The sequence below is a fragment of the Atheta coriaria genome, unplaced genomic scaffold (genome assembly GCF_025399875.1).
Source record: "Atheta coriaria isolate IRGN ID8LTWV9N9 unplaced genomic scaffold, Caltech_Dcor_3.1 hic_scaffold_6_pilon, whole genome shotgun sequence".
Lineage (NCBI taxonomy): Eukaryota > Metazoa > Arthropoda > Insecta > Coleoptera > Staphylinidae > Dalotia > Dalotia coriaria.
In genome coordinates, this window is record NW_027045448.1 from 6,586,420 (window position 1) to 6,605,647 (window position 19,228).

The 19,228-nt window shown below is 39.9% G+C and overlaps 6 protein-coding genes across 9 annotated transcripts; 2 read left to right on the forward strand and 4 right to left on the reverse strand.

Annotated features, from left to right (window-relative positions):
* The first annotated feature begins 125 nt into the window (after window positions 1–125).
* On the forward strand, window positions 126–1,675 carry LOC135793998 (rRNA 2'-O-methyltransferase fibrillarin-like). 2 transcript variants are annotated; one of them, XM_065305126.1, is made up of 4 exons: window positions 126–254; window positions 409–432; window positions 472–785; window positions 847–1,675. In XM_065305126.1, the coding sequence occupies exons 1-4, from the start codon at window positions 242–244 to the stop codon at window positions 1,426–1,428; spliced, it is 933 nt and encodes a 310-aa protein (XP_065161198.1). In that variant the 5' UTR covers window positions 126–241; the 3' UTR covers window positions 1,429–1,675. The 2 variants fall into 2 exon arrangements, with proteins under 2 accessions (XP_065161198.1, XP_065161197.1); XM_065305125.1 differs by having other exon boundaries at window positions 127–254; window positions 409–785.
* On the reverse strand, window positions 1,655–5,172 carry LOC135793993 (WD repeat-containing protein 3-like). The gene is made up of 7 exons (XM_065305120.1): window positions 4,656–5,172; window positions 4,034–4,590; window positions 3,442–3,973; window positions 2,833–3,330; window positions 2,531–2,770; window positions 2,284–2,471; window positions 1,655–2,084 (listed from the first exon to the last, which is right to left on the reverse strand). The coding sequence occupies exons 1-7, from the start codon at window positions 5,034–5,036 to the stop codon at window positions 1,697–1,699; spliced, it is 2,784 nt and encodes a 927-aa protein (XP_065161192.1). The 5' UTR covers window positions 5,037–5,172; the 3' UTR covers window positions 1,655–1,696.
* A 402-nt stretch (window positions 5,173–5,574) lies between these two features.
* LOC135793992 (lysosomal alpha-glucosidase-like) lies at window positions 5,575–10,548 on the forward strand. Of its 3 annotated transcripts, none has more exons than XM_065305118.1 (12): window positions 5,575–6,036; window positions 6,140–6,326; window positions 6,399–7,037; window positions 7,093–7,244; window positions 7,306–7,480; window positions 7,537–8,109; window positions 8,251–8,570; window positions 8,630–8,915; window positions 8,977–9,125; window positions 9,181–9,536; window positions 9,593–9,786; window positions 9,858–10,548. In XM_065305118.1, exons 2-12 carry the CDS (start codon window positions 6,162–6,164, stop codon window positions 9,924–9,926), a joined length of 3,078 nt encoding a protein of 1,025 aa, XP_065161190.1. In that variant the 5' UTR covers window positions 5,575–6,036; window positions 6,140–6,161; the 3' UTR covers window positions 9,927–10,548. The 3 variants fall into 3 exon arrangements, with proteins under 3 accessions (XP_065161190.1, XP_065161189.1, XP_065161191.1); XM_065305117.1 differs by having other exon boundaries at window positions 5,575–6,015; XM_065305119.1 differs by having other exon boundaries at window positions 5,575–5,793.
* On the reverse strand, window positions 10,274–13,374 carry LOC135793995 (zinc finger protein 501-like). The gene is given in 3 exon segments (XM_065305122.1): window positions 10,274–11,834; window positions 11,837–12,852; window positions 13,240–13,374. Coding segments are annotated over 2 exon segments (1,341 nt in total). The 5' UTR covers window positions 12,663–12,852; window positions 13,240–13,374; the 3' UTR covers window positions 10,274–11,319.
* Window positions 13,375–13,474: 100 nt separating this feature from the next.
* Window positions 13,475–18,982, reverse strand: LOC135793994 (uncharacterized). The gene is given in 7 exon segments (XM_065305121.1): window positions 13,475–13,715; window positions 13,784–14,214; window positions 14,277–14,767; window positions 14,818–15,697; window positions 15,700–16,066; window positions 16,121–16,277; window positions 18,744–18,982. Coding segments are annotated over 7 exon segments (2,541 nt in total). The 5' UTR covers window positions 18,848–18,982; the 3' UTR covers window positions 13,475–13,604.
* On the reverse strand, window positions 16,365–18,297 carry LOC135793999 (serine/threonine-protein kinase greatwall-like). The gene is given in 3 exon segments (XM_065305127.1): window positions 16,365–17,517; window positions 17,562–17,945; window positions 17,948–18,297. Coding segments are annotated over 3 exon segments (1,665 nt in total). The 5' UTR covers window positions 18,180–18,297; the 3' UTR covers window positions 16,365–16,468.
* Window positions 18,983–19,228: the final 246 nt, after the last annotated feature.

The window sequence follows — 19,228 nt, forward strand, 5'->3', positions numbered from 1 at the left end:
AATAACAAATTATTGAAAGATATTGTCTTTTATCTGCATTTAATCATGTTTAATTTTTATTTATGTTAAGTTGATAAGCACTCGGGTATGATCGTATTAATCTGCAGTGCTGCCACTCGTTGCAACTGCCATTTTCTTTTTCCTCAGCGTGTTTAACCCTCGTTGCGGACGCACGTGTTGGGCCGCGTTCCTTCGTTGATTTGCAGTTAATTATTGTTAGAATTAAAATTTTTGTGTAAAAATGGGGCGACCAGGTGCGTAAACTTCTTTGTCAATATTAGACATAAAAACAATTGCATGTTATTGTTTACTTCATCAATTGTTTACAAATACTACTCTGATCGCATGGATAACCTAAAAAAAGCAACGTGGTTTACGAACTTTTGTAAAGTTATGTTTTCTTTTCAGGCTTTTCTCCGGGAGGTCGTGGAGGTTTTGGAGGCGGTGGCGGTCGAGGTGGAGATCGTGGAGGCGGTCGCGGTAGGGGTGGATTTGGCAGTCGAGGAGGTTTTGGTGGCGGCGGCGGTCGTGGTGGAGACCGTGGTGGCCGCGGTGGATTTGGGGGAGGTCGTGGTCGCGGAGGTGATCGAGGTGGAAGAGGTCGCGGTGGTGGCCGTGGCGGACGTGGAGGCGGTGGTGGCGGCTTCAAGGGAGGCAAAAACGTCGTCATTGAACCCCATCGCCACGAGGGTATTTTCATTGCCAGAGGCAAAGAAGATGCGCTAGTTACTCTCAATCTGGTACCTGGATCTGAAGTTTATGGAGAGAAACGTATTTCTGTTGAGGTAAGAAAAAATTACCAACATTAACCAACTTAAAACTAATAACAAAATTTAAATATTCTAGGAAGCAGGCAATAAAATCGAATACAGAGTCTGGAATCCCTTCCGTAGTAAACTTGCCGCCGCTGTATTAGGTGGAGTCGACAAGATTCACATGCCGCCTGGCAGCAAAGTCCTGTACCTTGGCGCCGCCTCCGGTACGACAGTTTCACACGTCTCAGATGTTGTCGGCCCCGAGGGTCTGGTTTACGCCGTTGAATTCTCGCATCGTTCCGGACGCGACTTGATCAACGTCGCTAAGAAGCGTACAAACATCATCCCCATCATCGAGGACGCGCGTCACCCTCACAAATACCGTATGCTCATCGGTATGGTGGACACAGTCTTCGCCGACGTTGCCCAGCCCGACCAGGCGCGTATTGTCGCGCTTAATTCACATTATTTCCTCAAAAACGGCGGCCATTTTGTTATCTCAATCAAAGCCTCATGCATTGATTCCACAGCGACGCCCGAAAGCGTCTTCGCCGCCGAGGTGAAGAAACTGCAAGCAGATAAATTAAAGCCACAGGAGCAGATCACGCTGGAACCTTACGAGAGGGATCACGCGGTGGTTGTCGGTGTATATCGACCACCCCCTAAAGAGTAATACATACGTTGAATTAAAGAGTTAATTCCACTATTAGTTTGTAAGTTAACAATATCGATACATTGCGAAAATGTATCGCAGCACGACGTTAAGAATGTGTATTTTTTATTATTAATGATGAATGATAAATTTATCAAGTTTATAAGAATTGAAATGATGAATTTATCGTGCTGGAAGCGAAATGATAACTTTATCATTGCATATGCAACAAGAAATAAATGACAAATTTATCAATTTTCAAACAAAATTTAATTAGGTATTTTAGTAATCATGAAACCATCATTATTGAACGTTTAGTGCGTTCGCGTTGCTTCCTCTTCTTTTCTCCTCGTTTTCTTTCCAGAGTCGCGTCCCTAAATAGACGCACACCTTCAGCAGCTTCGATTTCCCTCTGGAGGAACTGCATTCCATAATAATTGTAACCGACTGTGTCTTTTAACTCTTCGGTTTTCTGCGCGGCGAGTTTTTGAATGTTTGTCAGTGTTGAGAGAAGCGCATGGTTGGCGACGATTGGTGCGTGGTGGATTTTCAATAGAAACATGACAACTCTCAGCACAAGTTCGAGGAAATCTCCACGTGAGATTAATGCTGGCAAGTACTGGATTAATTCGCAGACTGATGTGAAGGGAAGGATAAGCAATGCTTCTTCCATGTCACTGAAATTTAACAATAATAACGATGTGCCCTTTTTTACAAAGATTCGTGGCGAGAATTTTGCAATTATGTGTTAAAAAGAAGCTTTGATAACCGCATTGATACTAAACTTTCCGTGTCGTAACTTTCTGCGTGAAATTAAATATTGCCTGGTAAAGGTATTACTTTTCTAAAAAAAAAAAAACTATTTTCTAAACTAACCTTGGTCGTATCCGCTTCAACGTCTCCAAAACAAAATCATCAATGGTCGAAGCACCAAACGCCAACATAATCAAAGGAACAGCCGGTGGAGGAAGAACTTGTGCTGTACCTGCCTGCAAAGCCGCATGTTCATCTAACACTTCCTTGTATTCTTTGGAAACGTCCAAACATTCCAGAATACTTTCAGCCTAACAATAAAATGGGTGAGAAAAAATAGCAAGTTAATAAAATAATAATTTTTGCTTACAGCTTTCTCGCTACCGATTGTTTTCTTTGATGGTAACGTTTTCCCAGGCTGGCCTGCAATAACAGACTGTTCACCTGTTGCTAAACCGTCTTGTGCTTCACGTTCTTCTTCCTCTTCATCTTGCAACACCAGCGGCTGATCAGTTTTTTCATACAAACGCAAAACACGATCCGCGCCACAAGAAACAACAAACTGTCCGTTTGGACTCACTGCCAAGTTCCATGCTTCGCCAACATGGCCCTAATATGTTAAATACATTTAATTAAATTGTAGAATACTATCGAATGTTTTATTTATGTTACCTGTAAAGTGATAACTTTAACGAAATTATCTCCATCCCATTGTTTGACTTTTCCATCTTTACCGCAAGTGAAAAAGTAATGCGTTCGATTAACAAATTGTAAGCCTGTGACGGAGTCGTCATGCGCGAATAAACTTTTATGGCAATCACCAAAGTCCATGCCCCAAATTTTAACATTTCTATCAGCTGAACCGGTGGCAATAAGCGTCGAATCCGACGAAATGTCCATGCACAGCACGGGCAACTTGTGGCCGTATAACGAGAGATAAAATTTGAATGTATCAACAAAGAATATCTTTACTGTGCTGTCGAGTAAAGCCACAGCTATGAATTTCTTATTCGAGGAAAGACGCACACAAAGCACGCTCTCTTCTAATTTCAGCGTTCGGGTATGCACCAAAGATAAAACCTTAGCTTTGGACTCTAACGCTTCATCGGCGACAAGTTCAAACTGCCAGAATTTCACAGTTTTATCTCCTCCGCCCGTTACAACTCCTCTCTGGATAAATAAACAAAAAATAAACGTTACTATAAGAGTAAACTTTTAAATCAAAGCGCCTCCATCACCATTACGGAAATTTTTGGAACTAATATTAATACTTGAACTTACCAAATCAGGCTGCAAACAAATCGACCATAATTCATTACTATGAGCTGGAATTTCTTCCAGAGTATCCCCAGCTGCAATATCAATGATCAACAATCTACCATCTTTCAGACCAGCAAGGACATGCCGATCTCCGGGCACAAACATTGTGCACAATACATAACCAGACCCAACAGTGCGCAAACTCATCTGCGACGGGCGATTCCACATTTTAATCGACTCAGAACTGCCGCTGACCACAGCCAAGTTATCGCTACTGAAATTAACAGCACGCACTTCGCCATGATGTCCATGCATAGTCACTGAGCGTAAACAGCGTGGTTCAACTTCTTTTCCAGATGTCTGCACACTGTATAACTCGATAGTGTTATTAGCCAATACTACGGTCACGCGCAACTCGCCTCCATTACCAAGCACAGTATGCAGAGACTTTGGTTTTGCGGATAATTTAATTGCAGGAAGACGTCTCACCTCATCACGGAGTGATAACGTTTGCACTTGTTCTTCAGCAGTTTCCATTGCTGCATCTGCATTCCTGTAAACATTTTTTATTTAGAAAACATCACAAGAAATAAAATTTATACCAAAAACTTACTTTTTCCTCTCCTTTTTAAGCCGCTTCTTCAATCGAATCTTCGCATCATCATCAGACAAAAACAGAAACAACTCGATCTGCATATCAGTGCCGTGGCAACCAATAACTTGACCAGTCACATCGGAAAACATAGACATAACACGACCCCTTCCGGATCTCAACAACGAACCAGCTTTGAACGATTGTAAAGCGTACGCGGCACTATCATCGCTCTCTTCAAACGACGCTAATTGTAAACTCTCTGTAATATCGTCAATATCAGCGGCATTCCGGTCATTAAGTTTCCATACTCTTAACTCGGCATCACTAGACGCGCTAATCAAATATCTATCGTCTTTCATCAGCGAAATAGACCAAACTTCAGTCCTATGAGCAACCAAAGTTTTGAAACAATGTTGTGTATCCAGGTCCCAAAATTTAATAAATGTGTCTTTTGCAGATGAAATTAAATATGGGTGATTGGTCATAAATTGCACTTGCGTGACGGGTCCTTTGTGTCCGTTTAACCGACAAATGCCTGTTTCGGAAACCGTGTCCCATACAATGATATCAGTATCCTACAAAAACATTAAAATCACAGTATTGAAAATTTAAACTTTAGTAACTTTTTAAAAATGATTACCTTTGATCCTGTAGCTAATTTATGTCCAAAACTATCATAACTCATACATGTAATCTCTGACCTGTGTCCAGAAAAGATGGTAACCACCTCAGCTGTTTTCAAATCAAATATTTGTACATTGCCATCACTGTAACCACCAGCAATATTTCTTTTGCTTGGACTGGCAGCGATGTAGGTAACGGGTGCTTTTTCACCCGATAAAACTTGTGCTTTCTCGCCGAGACGCAAATCCCAAACAACGATGTGCTCGCATGCGCCGGCGGCGACAAAACGGCCTTCTTGTCCTTCCAAAGCAACAAAGCATAAATTGCAATTTGGACTAGCGATTATGTTGAAATTGCCAGCGGGCACATACCGAAGATACTGCTTTGTTAAACCCATTTCTGCGCGTTTCGTTAATTATTTATAACTATCATTTGTTTATTGTTATAGTTAAACACAAATTTGAGAGCATGTACAACCACACCACGCAAAAACATCAAACAACACGTGAAAGTACATAACCTGCGCATCTTGTTATTGTAACCTTAGGCAACCACATGTACACTTGTACTAATACGCATTTATGCATTTTTTAAATACCTAAAATTGTTACTAACAAACAAATATAAATAAATAATACAACAGGAACGAATTAATTACATTGCATAGAGGCGTAAAGTCTTATTAAATCGTTGTATGTTGTGTAAAACTACTTATATTCATAAATTTTAGTAAAAGAAAAATATATTGATGAAAGCCGGCTGTAATAAAATTATTAATAATTGATAGAATTCGAGGAAAATTCAATGATGAGTCCTGGGGCTGCAGGTATTGCGCATGCCCTTGCCCGCGCAGTGTCCTTTTGTCCCTTTGTGACCTTTGCACTGCACGAAGGACGATTCAAGCCGAGTCCACGAATCAAATTCGTATCAAGTGCCGTGCGTTGTTCCGGCTCGACCCGCCGCATCCACCGAAATTAGGTTACCGAGGGCCCAAGTGCACAGGCAAAAGGGTCGGGGGAGGATGAACAGCTGTCCCTCGTCTACCCTACACAGGTTACGCAGCTAGCGCAACGAGCTTAACGGCCAATCACGGCATTCGAGCCCGTTTAACGGTTTTGACGTTATCTCGCACCATTTCCACCGTGAACACAGCAGTAATACATATTTGTTTACAAACTGAAATAGTTGATAAATAGATACACGGTGAATCATTCATGTTAACACGGCGTTGGGACATTGTAAATGATTGTGTGATGGTAGTGTGAACTGAAACCCAATAACTCGTGACTAAACCATTGATTGTCAATTGTTTTTCTGCAATGCTTGAATGCAATGCTGATAAAACCTATCTGAGGATGTAAATAATCTCGTTTCATGTGAGTGTTGGATGATATAAAGTTAGTGTTGATTGTTGTACTATTCGCAACGCTTGGACTTTAATGTTTCATAATTTATAAACATTAAATTGATGTGTGGATGATATTGTTATTGTGATTTTAGTTGTTGATGCACACTTACAACAATGACACGGCTACGTGAATTGGTGTTGGCCTACCGAACGCGACGTTCAAAGCGTTTACCTCAGCTGGATACAGTCTCATTTGATTCATTTTATAATGAGGGACCCACTGACCAATTTCCTATCACCAAAGAATCATCATTGAATGATCTCTCACCAAGTCATTCTGTAAGTTAACTATTTTCACAATTTATTGGGTAATTATTAACTAATTGTTAATATAATATTAAATATTTGTAGCCTGCTAGAGAATACGTGAAATTCTCGGCACAAAACTACAAAGCGCCGGCAAGCTGCACCCGTCCAAGCCTAGCCACAATCCTTTTGGGAATCGTCCTTGTGGCTGTCTTTGTCATCCTGCCGGCACTCTATTTGATTCACTGCTTCGGCCTCATCCGCAGTGATTATGACAACCGTATCCCGCACATCTTTGCCATCAAAGAAACTTACCACTATGCGCCCGGCGAGAAAGTCCACGAAGCTCTCGACGTCTACAGCAATGGCAAAACACGCGTTGTCGTTAAAGAATTACCGCTGCCGCCCAAACCCGACTATGCGCATTGTCCGCTTGACGATGCGAATAAATTCGACTGTTTTCCCGAAGGCGATGTTACGAAGGAGAAGTGTGAAGCGCGTGGATGTTGCTGGGTGCCACGCAACTCCAAGAAGCGCAATAAAAAGTTCAATACATTAAACATCAATACGCCGTACTGTTTCTTTCCGGATAATTATCGCACGTATAGTTTTGTTAATGTAACACTCACCGACTTCGGATTGGTTACGTTTATGAAACGGGATTATCGCAGTGCATATCCGGATGATGTGGAAGTGATAAAGATGATTGTTAAGTATGAGACTGAGGATAGATTACACTTTAAGGTAAGTGAATATCAATTTAACTGAAATGTTAAAATATAGAATTGTATTGGTTAAGATTGTTGATCCGTCTACAACTCGTTTCGAGCCACCATATCCCGATGTGCCGGTGGTCGATGGAGCTCCGTCGAACTTATCCTACGCGTTCGCCATTTCCAATTCGACTTTTGGCGGATTTCAAGTTATTCGAAAATCGGATAACACTGTAATGTAAGTTGTTCAATTGAAAAACTTGAATCGAAAACTTATTTGCTTCTTTTTTGACTTTCAGATTTGATACTATGAACATGCAAACATTGATCTACGCGGATCAACTTATCCAGTTTACTACGAAACTTTCTTCCGATAAAATATTCGGACTGGGCGAGCATCGATCGCCTTTTTTGCTCTCGACACACTGGACGAAATTTACATTGTGGAATCACGATAATATACCACTAGAAGATGTAAGTCTCCTAAAAAATATAAAAACTTATGTTTTATACTTTTTTCTTCTTTTTAGGCGAATTTATATGGTTCACATCCATTTTTCCTGAACATAGAACCATCCGGCTGTTCTCATGGTGTCTTTTTGCTCAATAGTAACGCGATGGATGTAATTATCCAACCGACGCCTGCCGTTACCTATCGTACCATCGGTGGTATCTTAGATTTTTACATATTCCTCGGTCCGACACCCGCGAATGTCGTCCAGCAATACACTGAAATAATCGGCAAACCATTCATGCCTCCCTACTGGGGTCTTGGTTTCCATTTGTGTCGATTCGGCTACAAAACTCTCAATGACACAAAAGAAATACTCCAGAAGAATCTAGACGCTGGTATTCCAATAGATACACAGTGGAATGATTTGGACTACATGGCGAATCACAATGACTTTACCTATGATAAGAAAGCATATGCGGGATTGCCTGCGTTCGTAAAAGAATTACACTCGAAAGGAATGCATTACATTCCTTTAGTCGATGCTGGAATATCCGCTAGTGAGAAATCCGGTACTTATCCACCGTATGACAAAGGATTTGACATGAAAATTTTCGTTACGAATTCATCGGGACTCCCAATGGTCGGCAAGGTAATTATTTGATCATAATTCTCAAAATTCCTAAAAAATAATTGTGAATCATTTTGTGCTTTTCCCTTGGATCTTAAATAAGCAAAAGGTTTGATATGAAAACCTTTAAATTAGTAGATTTTAATTTAAAATTCAATTTAGGTATGGAATTTGGGTACGACAGTATGGCCAGACTTCACGAATCCGTCCACGGTTGATTATTGGACATCTATGTTAGAAGACATGCATAAATCCTTCGAATTTGATGGTATCTGGTTGGATATGAATGAACCTAGCAATTTCATCGACGGTCAATACGGGGATTGTCCTCCATCTAGTTTGGAAACCCCGCCGTATCTTCCCGGAGTTAATGGTGGCAAATTAAACTATCATACCTTGTGCATGACAGCGAATCATTCTGTAGGATTGCATTATAATGTACATCAATTGTACGGGTTGACTGAGTCGATGGTAACCAACTTGTAAGTCGTAACTTTAATTACTGTTTATGAAAAATTTATCAATTTGATAATATTTGTAGTGCTTTGGCTACGATTCGTGCTAAACGACCGTTTATAATTTCACGTTCGTCTTTCCCTGGTTTGGGTAAATACGCTGGACATTGGAGCGGAGATGTTGTCTCCGAATGGAAAGATATGAAGTTTTCTGTGCCACAATTACTCAGCTATAGTTTATTCGGTGTGCCAATGATGGGTGCTGATATTTGTGGTTTTAACGGCAATACAACTGAGGCTTTGTGCAATAGATGGTCACAGCTTGGCGCGTTTTATCCTTTTTCACGAAATCATAATACTGATGATGGAATTGTAAGTGCAAATCAACAATTTTATTCAATTTTATGATTTCTGTTGTCTCATTTTGCTTCAGCCACAAGATCCAGTTTCTCTTGGACCTGACGTAACCGCATCCGCAAAGAAAGCCCTGACTACTCGTTATTCTCTGCTGCCATATTTGTACACCCTCTTCTGGGCTGCGCATGTCAACGGTGACACCGTAGCACGTCCATTATTCTTCGAGTAAATATTTTATACACGCTAACATACAATTTAATTACTGTAAAACAATTTTTAGATATATTGGCGATACTAAAACATACGCCATTGACGACCAATTCCTTTGGGGTGCAGGATTAATGATCGTCCCAGTCTTATACGAAAACCGCATGTGGGTTAACCCGTATTTACCACGCGGTTACTGGTACGATTACTACTCACATCAAAGAATTGAATCAAACGGAACGCGATTCAATATTTCTGCTCCCCTGGATACCATCCCGTTGATTATTCGTGGTGGTTACATCCTGCCACAACAGGAACCATTGCAGACTACAACGCGTGCGCGTCAAACCAAATTAAAGTTGCTGGTTGCGCCTGATGATAGCATGAATGCAATGGGCAAGTTGTATTGGGATGACGGAGATTCACTAAGTAAGTTTTCATTGTTTACATTAAAAAAACATTCTAATAAATATTTAAATATTTAGATACTGTCGAAGAGCGTCGTTATGTTTTAATCAATTTCAATATGGCGAACAACACGTTAACTACAGCAATTGAACATTGGGGCGATAACAGCGTTACAAATTTGGACCGTGTAACCATCATGGGATTGGAACGCGTAACAAACGTTACTATCAACAATGCCAGCCATGCTTTCCAATATAACGATGAGTTTAAAGTATGTTCAATACTTGTTGTTTGTTTTTTGTACTTGAAATCATAATAATTGTGTTTTTGTTTTGCTTTCAGTATTTACGCATCACAGATCTAAATATAAACTTGATGAATCCGCTGCGAATTGATTGGCTAACAAAGTAAGTTAGTTGTGATAAGTCATGATAGTCACAGGTACTTAAATAGACTGCGCACGATATATTTAACCAGAGTTAAATGTCACCAAGAAGAAGGCTGTTTCGTAAAAATTTGTTAAATCGTAGCCTGAATTTAGCAAACTTTACTACTTATCACCAATACCAAATGCTTAGAGAATAAGTTCAATGTCCAAAACATAAATCGCGTAAATGAATGTGCCAAATGACTCGAAACTATAACATAATAACATAACCAAACTTAGCGTATTTACAAAAATCTACAAATTTATTATACATGTTTTCGATGTTGCTCACAGCTCAGAATGTTTTCGGTAAAGATGTAAAGCAAAAAAGTTACAAGTTGTTGACATTTTATTCGGAACAATTGCTAGGTAATCGTCCGTGCGTTTCTTGTTATGTTATTACACACATTTCATGTAACATGAATCACCAAATATTATACATTCGCTATAATAGGGCAAATTTAAATTAGATTAGATAACAATACGGTTAATTTGATATAATAGATAAGGTATTAAAAATGTTACAAACGCTACGTGCATGCGATGCGCGAATGTGCAAAAACATTGTAATTAATAATAACAACAAAAGTGTCAACAGTCTCCAAATGATTGGCAAAGATTTTTCCTTCAAGCAACTCCTCCAACTTAATATATCTTCCACATTACATCACAATACATACATCTTGGATTATTTTATAAGAAAAAATATTAAATACTTATGGCAGTACAGCTCCATTCGAAAATATCGGAGTATAATATAATTATTTAAATAGAAGAAAGCCTCGATCCCGTCTTTAAATTAGACTTCATAGCAAAATAAAGAAAATCTTCGGTAATTTTTGGGTTTATAAGCAATCAAAACGTTGTAAATGTTATAATATTATAAACATTGCATTAATCAGGTTGATTTTATGCTTTCAGTTCGTTTTTATACATAAAACAATTAAAATATGATTTAATTTCCAGTAAGTGAGTAACTGATTTAATTTTAAAAGATTTATAGCTAAAAAGTCCTGAAGTATAGCACCATATTGCACTTTTAAAGATTCAAACAATTAAATACTTATAAACCCATTATTATAGAAACTAAATTGCACTAATATTCGTTTTTTGGTAACAAATTCTTTGTTTTTGTTGACTTGTGATTCTCAACAAAGTTATAATTAATCTAGGAACACTTTATAGTTATCAAGTCGATTCAAATAAAAAAGAAATTGATATGGCAAGTTCAAATTTCCTAAAATTCAACGTAAAATGTTTTAGAAACAAAATTTCCAGTTAAATCTAATCATAGCCATTCTTTGGTATTCTTTTGGTTTGGTTCCTGTAAGTAGAAAATGGCATGCACCTCCACCAATCAATGATGATTTCCGTAACTTACGAAGTCAACTCTTCCAGAAGTTCCTCCGTAGACCTATGCTGTTGCTGGAACTTTTCCATGATATCATTAGGCACTGTCCATTCCAACAGCGACCGAATGTTTCTCTTCAGCCTCTCCGCATCGGAGATATCCTCCTCGTTGCAAACAACTTTATTCGCATTCTTCAGTGATTCAATGAGCACCTCATCAATCAGCTTCTTATTGAATCCAAGTTCTTCTAACTTTTCAGGCGTGGATATTCTCTGCAGAAGAATGGCAAGTAACAGGCGCATTTTTTCAACAGTCATTGGTGGTTGGACCACTTCCTCCGGTTTCACTTGATTGGCAACCGCCTTTTTTGTCTTTCTGCAAGACTTTGCATGATTTTCTAAATCACTTTTAGTCTTGTGAAAAGTCTTACAATGCACGCACAGATAAGGTTTGTCTGTTTTGTGAATACAACGCATGTGTTTCTTAAGATGTGGCAGCTGCGTAAAGAAAACATTCTTACACAAGAGACACTCAAATGGTTTTCACCAGTGTGCTGTCGAATGTGAAGTTTCAACGCGGTGGAATGCGCGAATGCTTTCCAGCATACTTTACACCGGTAAGGTTTCTCACCGCTGTGAATTCGCTGATGAACAGTGAGTTGTGACCGCTGCGCGAATCGCGCTTGGCAAATGGCGCATCCATGCGGTTTATCATTCTGATGTGTGCGCATATGTTGCGGTAAATGTCCCTTGAAATCTTTTTTGCAAATCTCACATCGAAAAGCTTTGATATTATTATGGAAACAATTCAAATGCTTCCGCAGCGCATCACGTCTAATAAAACTCTTTCCGCAGATGTCACAGACGAAATTTCGCACATCTTGGTGTTTATATTGATGCAATTTAAGATTCGCCGGGCATGTAAAGTCCGCCGAACAAATATTGCATTTGTAAGGACGTTCGCCGGTGTGCGTGCGCTCGTGTTGCACCAGTTGACCGCCACGTGCGAACGTTTTATCGCAGTGCTTGCACTGATATGGTTTTACGCCCGTGTGCGTCCTCAGGTGCAATCTCAACCGCTCCTTAATAGGGAATGCTTTATGACAATAATTGCATATGAACACCGGCGGACTTTCCAAGTCCTCGTTGTGTTTGGAGGCCATGTGATTTTTCAACGAGCCGCATTGCCTGAAACCCATGTTACACTTCTCGCACACGTAAGGACGTTCGTCCGTGTGGATGCGCTCGTGCTTGCGTAGGTCGTTGCGCGATAAGAAGCGCTTCTGGCATGTGGCGCATTGGAATCTACGCGAGCGTGACGTGTTGTTCGTCGCCGCGGCGATCTTCTTCGACTGGCGTGTGATTTTCATGACTAGATTCGAGGGTTGAAGAAAGATTCCCCGACTCCCCAACCACCAAGACCGACATTTCACCGTGTGAAATGCAGTGACATGCAATTATTCGTGTGCGGGTCCATTGATTAAGTGTTCTATGTTTTGATTTTAAGTTTGAGGAGGATGAAGAGTTATGAAAGTTACCAACGAACCAACACCCAGTTACCTGCAAGAAGGGAGCCAAAATTTGTGCCACAACCCAATGACCTTCTAGAACTAGTGTAATTTTTGTGGAATTCATGCAAAAATGTGTGGAATTTGTCATGCGCCTCATGTTTACTTGGTTAATAATAACTCTACGCTATGTTTTATTAAAAAATAAATAAGTAAATTCAACAATTTACGCTGTAATCTACTAGAAATAAAAATGTTTACATAAAACAAAAGGTAATCTATCAATGGTGATATCAACATTCATACAATCCAATTGGTAATTCGTGTGTGTCGTATGTATAATTACGGTGTATAAAGAGTGTGTACGCACGAAAGATAATAATTTGTGATTCTAAGGGTGATTTAAATAAATTGAGATAGCAACGAGCATTGAACTTACCAAGTCGAGCGTTGGAAATTGCAACAGAACGATAGGAGACCAACCTTCTCGCCTCGAAACTTCACTTGACTACACTGACAGTGCCGATGTACGGAGCTGCGCATGCGCTTTCTCAATCACAGTGCCACCAACTAGGAACACAATAAATCCCTGCTACTCGCGCATGTTTAGTGCGCAACACAAGTAAAACAAATGGAATTCTAATTAACAAGGACAACGCAAATGAATGTGTGAATTATTTGAATGCACGTATAATGCTCGCATACAGTCAAAATTAAAAGAAAACTCGCTTAAAAATGACTACGCAACATTTTGGTGTAATTGTCCTGGATTAAAACGGTAAAAAACGTGTGAAATAATTCAAATCAAGCGCGTTGAATGAGATCGTTGTAGAATGCAGTCATGGCAATAAGTTTTTTGTTGAGGAAATTCTGTTCGATTTCGACGAAGCCTCCGGGTCCAGCTTCCTGGATAAGCTATAAAATTCAATAAAAATATAATTAGCAACACACAAGCACATTTTACGATTAATTCATGTACTTACAGGGTAAGTGTTGCTATTCTTAGGTAAAAACAATGCGACACTCGTGGATATCTTCCTGGCACTTTCCAGTAGCTTTGACAACGGTAGCGGTTGCAACATTTCCTCTAATTCATACGTCTGTCGATGCAAGTATGCAGGTCCGCCCCACGGTGGACTTAAAAACACCACATTCGCTTTCAGACGCTCAGCAATAGCGAAAAAGTCGCCATTAATAAACTCAATACGATCGCGCACACCATATACTTCTGCATTGTGGCTGGCAAGCTCTATCTTCTTCGGATCAATATCGATTGCAATCACCTTTACGCAAGTTTTTGCAAATTGTATCGCATTACCACCGGCCCCGCAGAAGGCGTCCACAATTACATCGCACTTGCAACGTTCCGCAATGTGTTTGGCTACGGTTTCCGGCGTTACTGAATACCAACTCTCTGCAAACAATAAAAAAACATTTAAAAACATATTTTACAACATGGCGCATAATAACACTAACCTTCATCTAATTTAATGCCCATATCAAACTTATTAAACAAAGAGAATCTTCGCTCCCAATATTTTCTCAACTTGGGATTCTCCTTAATTTCCGGTGGTAATTGTCGCTTCTTTCTGTCTCTAAATCGACGCCGTTTTTGATTCTTTGTTAATACTTTCTCAATCGCCGTCACAGCAATCTCAGCATCATTGGCAGGTGATAATAAATCCTCACTAGAACTAGTACTTTTCAAATCAACATCCTTGGCATTTTCTTCGTGCTCATAGACGATTTCATTTCCATCATCGTCAAAGTATTTGTGCACAGGTTTGTGCAATTTGAGATGCCTATTTTGCAACCGTATGTGCTTCATTTTGTACTCCACTTGACCATTGAGTTTTGGTTCACCAAGTTCGTGCAACTCAATTCCCATTAAATTAAAAGCAGATTTTACCCGGTCTGACATGGACTGTGCGCTCCCCTCGGATTCCAAGCTACTGAAACTATTAAAACTACATTTTTATAAAGTTAAAGTTGTTAAAACATTAATAATGAAGTGTACCTCTTGGAAAGTTGTTTTTTGGCCTTTTTGCGACTGAAACTAGTCGGTAATCCTAAACTCTTCAAAGTTTCCTCATCAACCTCAGCTACATAATCAATATCTCTACTAGTAGATGGCACCGCGTCACTTCCGTCGTCCATTTTAATACTTCCCAGTAAAGCTACCACGTTCTCGACTGTCTTTCTGCGTATCTTCTTCCGGCTACTACCCTCTGTAGTATCTTCAAAGCTGCTATTATTACTCTTGTTAGCTTTGAAAGTCTTGTTGAATGATTGCAACACTTGTTGATTGAGTGGCAAACTTTGTGCAATTAAAGGCAACGCAGCTTCCTTCAAGTCTTCGCCACCGGTTTGAATGGACATAAACTTTTTATACTGGCGTAAATACTCGTCTTCGTAGTGTTTCTTCCAAAGGCAATTCCATTGATTATCGTGTTCGGCGTTATCATCCAAATCCTCCGAGCTAGTTGAACTCAGCGAGCTCTGCACAGAAGATACCGAAGAAAAAGATTCCGAATTTTTGGAACTTTCGCTTAGATCAATCGAAGAAACAGTCATACGAGTCACATTGGTCATAGAATCAACCGTTCTCAACGACCCTGATGCATAGGAACCACAACGACTACTCAACAACAATCTTTCCGCTTCGGTCTCACAATCAACACTCAACGGAGACAAAGGATTCCAACCCTCCGAAATATCCGCGGTTAATTTATCAAACGAATCACTGTTGGATAAATTACGCACCAATTGACGATTGCGTTGAATAATATCCTGTCTCGAAGAATCCTTCAAGACTTGATTTTCATCAATCGCGGTCAAATTGCTCGAACCACCTTGCTCGCTTTTATCAAGTTTTTCAATATCGCGCTTGTCAAAGAGAACTTACACTTGGAATGTTTCTGCGATTCGTCTTTGGCGTCGGCGTCGCCGTCATCGTCCTGAATAGTCGCCGTCAAGTAATCAGGATTAATGTAGTCGCTGTATTTGGTAATCCACGAGTCCCAAATGAGACGTTCGCCGTTATGCGCCCAAAAGCGGTGCCAGGCAGCGTCGGCGTCAGTGCGCGCGTGGAGTTCGGTGAGGTCGGCGCCGCTGTCGCTCGACTGGAGGCCGCGATGCGAATGCGAGTGGGAATGCGAATGCGTGCTGGTGCGCGTTGAATGCTCGCGGATGCTATCGTGTTCGTCGGTTGATATGTTATCCGTGTGTGAGGCACTGCAGTAGCAGCTGACTACTTCAGCATCGACCTAAAATTAAATAAACTTGTAAAAATATAAAAGAAATAATAAAAATCAACTTACATCAAGTTTAAGGTCGGAATTCCTGCAATGAAAGTCGTTTTCTAACAGGACATGATCCTCAGGAAAATCGTCCTCGGCTGGATCGTCCTTCAGGTCGCTCTCTGACGCTGACTCTTCATTGATTGGCCGATTACGTTCATCTTTCTCATCTTTGGTTCTAAAATTCAGAAAAAAATTCAAATTAACCAAAATACAAGCTAAATAATCAAGGTATAAACATGAAATCAATAAATAACGCGTCATATACGATTAGTCCATGAGAATTTATTAATATTTTACATGTATATGTTCAACACACCGTAAAATCGATCTAAAAATAAATAAATACACGCTTAAAAATTTACAATTTTACAAATCAAAAGTAGACACGTTAAAATTAAGCAATTCGTTGCGAGCCTGAAAATATCCAGTATCCTGCGGGTCGTACGGATCCGGAACAAACGGCGGGGTAGTCTGCAGTAGATTATCCCAATCAGTGTTCGCAAAAATCGCCATTTCCATCACTTCCTTCGCCTGTGGCCTATCTTCAGCATTCGAAGTCAACAAGCTTTCAATGGCACCAACAGTTTGCTCGCTCAGCGCTTCATCATCGGTAGGCCAGTCGATATTACGCTCCAAAATATTCTTAAACACTTTCTGGGCGCTGTCATCGTTAAACGGAGGAATACCAGTTACAAATTCATAGTAACAGACACCAAGCGCCCACCAATCCACAGCGCAATTATGCCCCTTTTGCAGGAGTAATTCCGGTGCTAAATAATCCGGTGTGCCTAAAATACGACTATCGGATGACCAATCACCGCGTCGAACAGATTTTGGCGTTCTATAAGGCGTTCGGAATGTAATAGGGGTTGTGTTCAATGGTGAGACCAATTCTTTGCTTTCATTTTCGGCTTTTTCTAAGGTAGGCAACGGTTTTGTGGGTATAATATCTGAATCTTTACCTTGTGGCAAGTCAAATCTCAATATATGTTTAGGATTCTGTGGTTTTTGCGTTGAAACAGGCGTACTGAATGTGATTCCTTTCGGTGGACTCGTTGAATCCACCCTTAAAATCTCCATCTCGCCTGTTAAACCTGTCCGCACGTATGCTTTCCGTTTGGCTGGTGACGGTGATCGAAACTTTCTCTTTCGCTCACCCCGCAATTGATAATGACAACACCTTGATGGTACCCGATGACTTACAGGCGATGTACAAGATGAAGCTGATACTCCTGAACCAGTACTTTGATTGCTGCAATGCAGGCAGGAATGATACTGTGTGCTCTCCAAAGGTAAAGTTGGTGTGATGCCATTGACAGTCTGGAATGGTATCACACCACTTTCATTCAAATTCTTTGAATGTTCCATTAGCACTGATGACATTTCAAATTTATTTGTACTGTCAGTGTCAGAAGCTAATTCAGAAGCTGATTGTACATGTATGTAATTTTAGAATTACCAGAACCAAAACTCAGATGCGAAGTTAAACTCAGCAGTTGGCCAGGTGTTCTTGCACACAAGTTGGGTGTGCCATTCTCAAAGTCACTCTTTTCAAGATCTCGATGAATGTGGACGCGAGAAAGGCCGAAATCCGTGAGTTTCACATGTCCATCTCGGGAGAGTAGCATATTATCAGGTTTGATGTCTCTGTGAATTATGTTGTGATTGTGTAAATATTGTAGGGCAAGACAAACTTCCGCCACGTAAAATGCGGCCATAACTTCGTCGAAGAAGCCATACACACTCAGAAGAGACTTGAGATCACCTCCAACCATGAACTCCATTACTAAGTAGACTGATGATGCTGTTTGGAGCGAGTAATAAAGCTGGACGCAGAATGGACTTTTGTTAGCGCTAAAGCGTTGCGTTCATTGACGACTTGTGAAACCATATTCTTATTAACCATCTCGGTTTTCTTCATCACTTTGATAGCATACATCACCTCGTTGTTGGTTTTCTTGCAACCGAGGAAAACCTTGCCGAACGCGCCACGGCTGATTGGCTTGATGATGCAGAAGTCGTTGATGTCTGGCACTTTTGAAGTCCGCACGCTTTCGTTTTCTTTATTTTCGCCCATTGTGAAGGTGTTAAAATAAGTCGTAGTTGTTCTACTTAATTATTTCCATTCTTATTAGGTATTTGTAAATATTAAACAAGTGGAATAGAACGAGAAGAGCACATGTTTGTTGCTTTTCGAGAACAGCAACTGGCAAAACCGGTACGTTTCTAAATTTCAAACTAGCAAACTAGGAAAATTAGAATTTTGTTGGTAGCACTGCTTCTCATATACCCGGTGTCCCAAGCGCGAATAACTCAAAAAAACTATTATTATATGAAATATGATGATGTTGTACATGAAATACTACAAGTAACAATCAATATAAAATATTCCAACAAATTAATCTTAAAATATGAAATATTTTAATAAAGTAAATCGTTTATAAATTAATTCCCTTGAAGCATGTGGTATGTTTTAAGCGCAGTGTAGAACTGGTTGCATAGTAACAACCCAATAAAATCCAACCCCGAAAAAAACTTCCCGCAAACAAATCAATAAATATAAATACAATTCATGAACGCCTGATTGCATCAATAAATTGGCTTTTAATTAAACAATTTCGTACATATAAATAATATTTACCTTGAAAAAGAGCGACTGCAGACGCAAAACACGATTGACGTTTGGCTGGCGTTGGGAACACGGAAGAGAAATTCGACTAGTGGATCCCACTGCGTGTCGCACATGTTAACGCTACCCCCGGCGGCGTTCCGTCACTGCTGATAATATTCACTAGCTTATCATCGCTGTGTGAAGTTCTTTAATTTGTTGAGCATTCAGGCGTCCACAAACAACCGAGTTTCACCTCATTTTTTACGAAAGTACTGTCAATGTAGCTGTCAGTATCTATTTGACAGCAATTTTAGTTACATACTTCCGTATTTTATAATTTGTACATAATTTACATAATCTTGAGAGGAATAAATACATTGTAAATTGTTTGTTTGTAAGTATTATAATTGTATTATTCAATTGTGTTAGGAATAATTCTTAATATTGCTTAAATTATTTTTATTTTTAAACAGAAAGTTAAGTTGGACGCAGTGGATCTGGTGACATTATAGGGG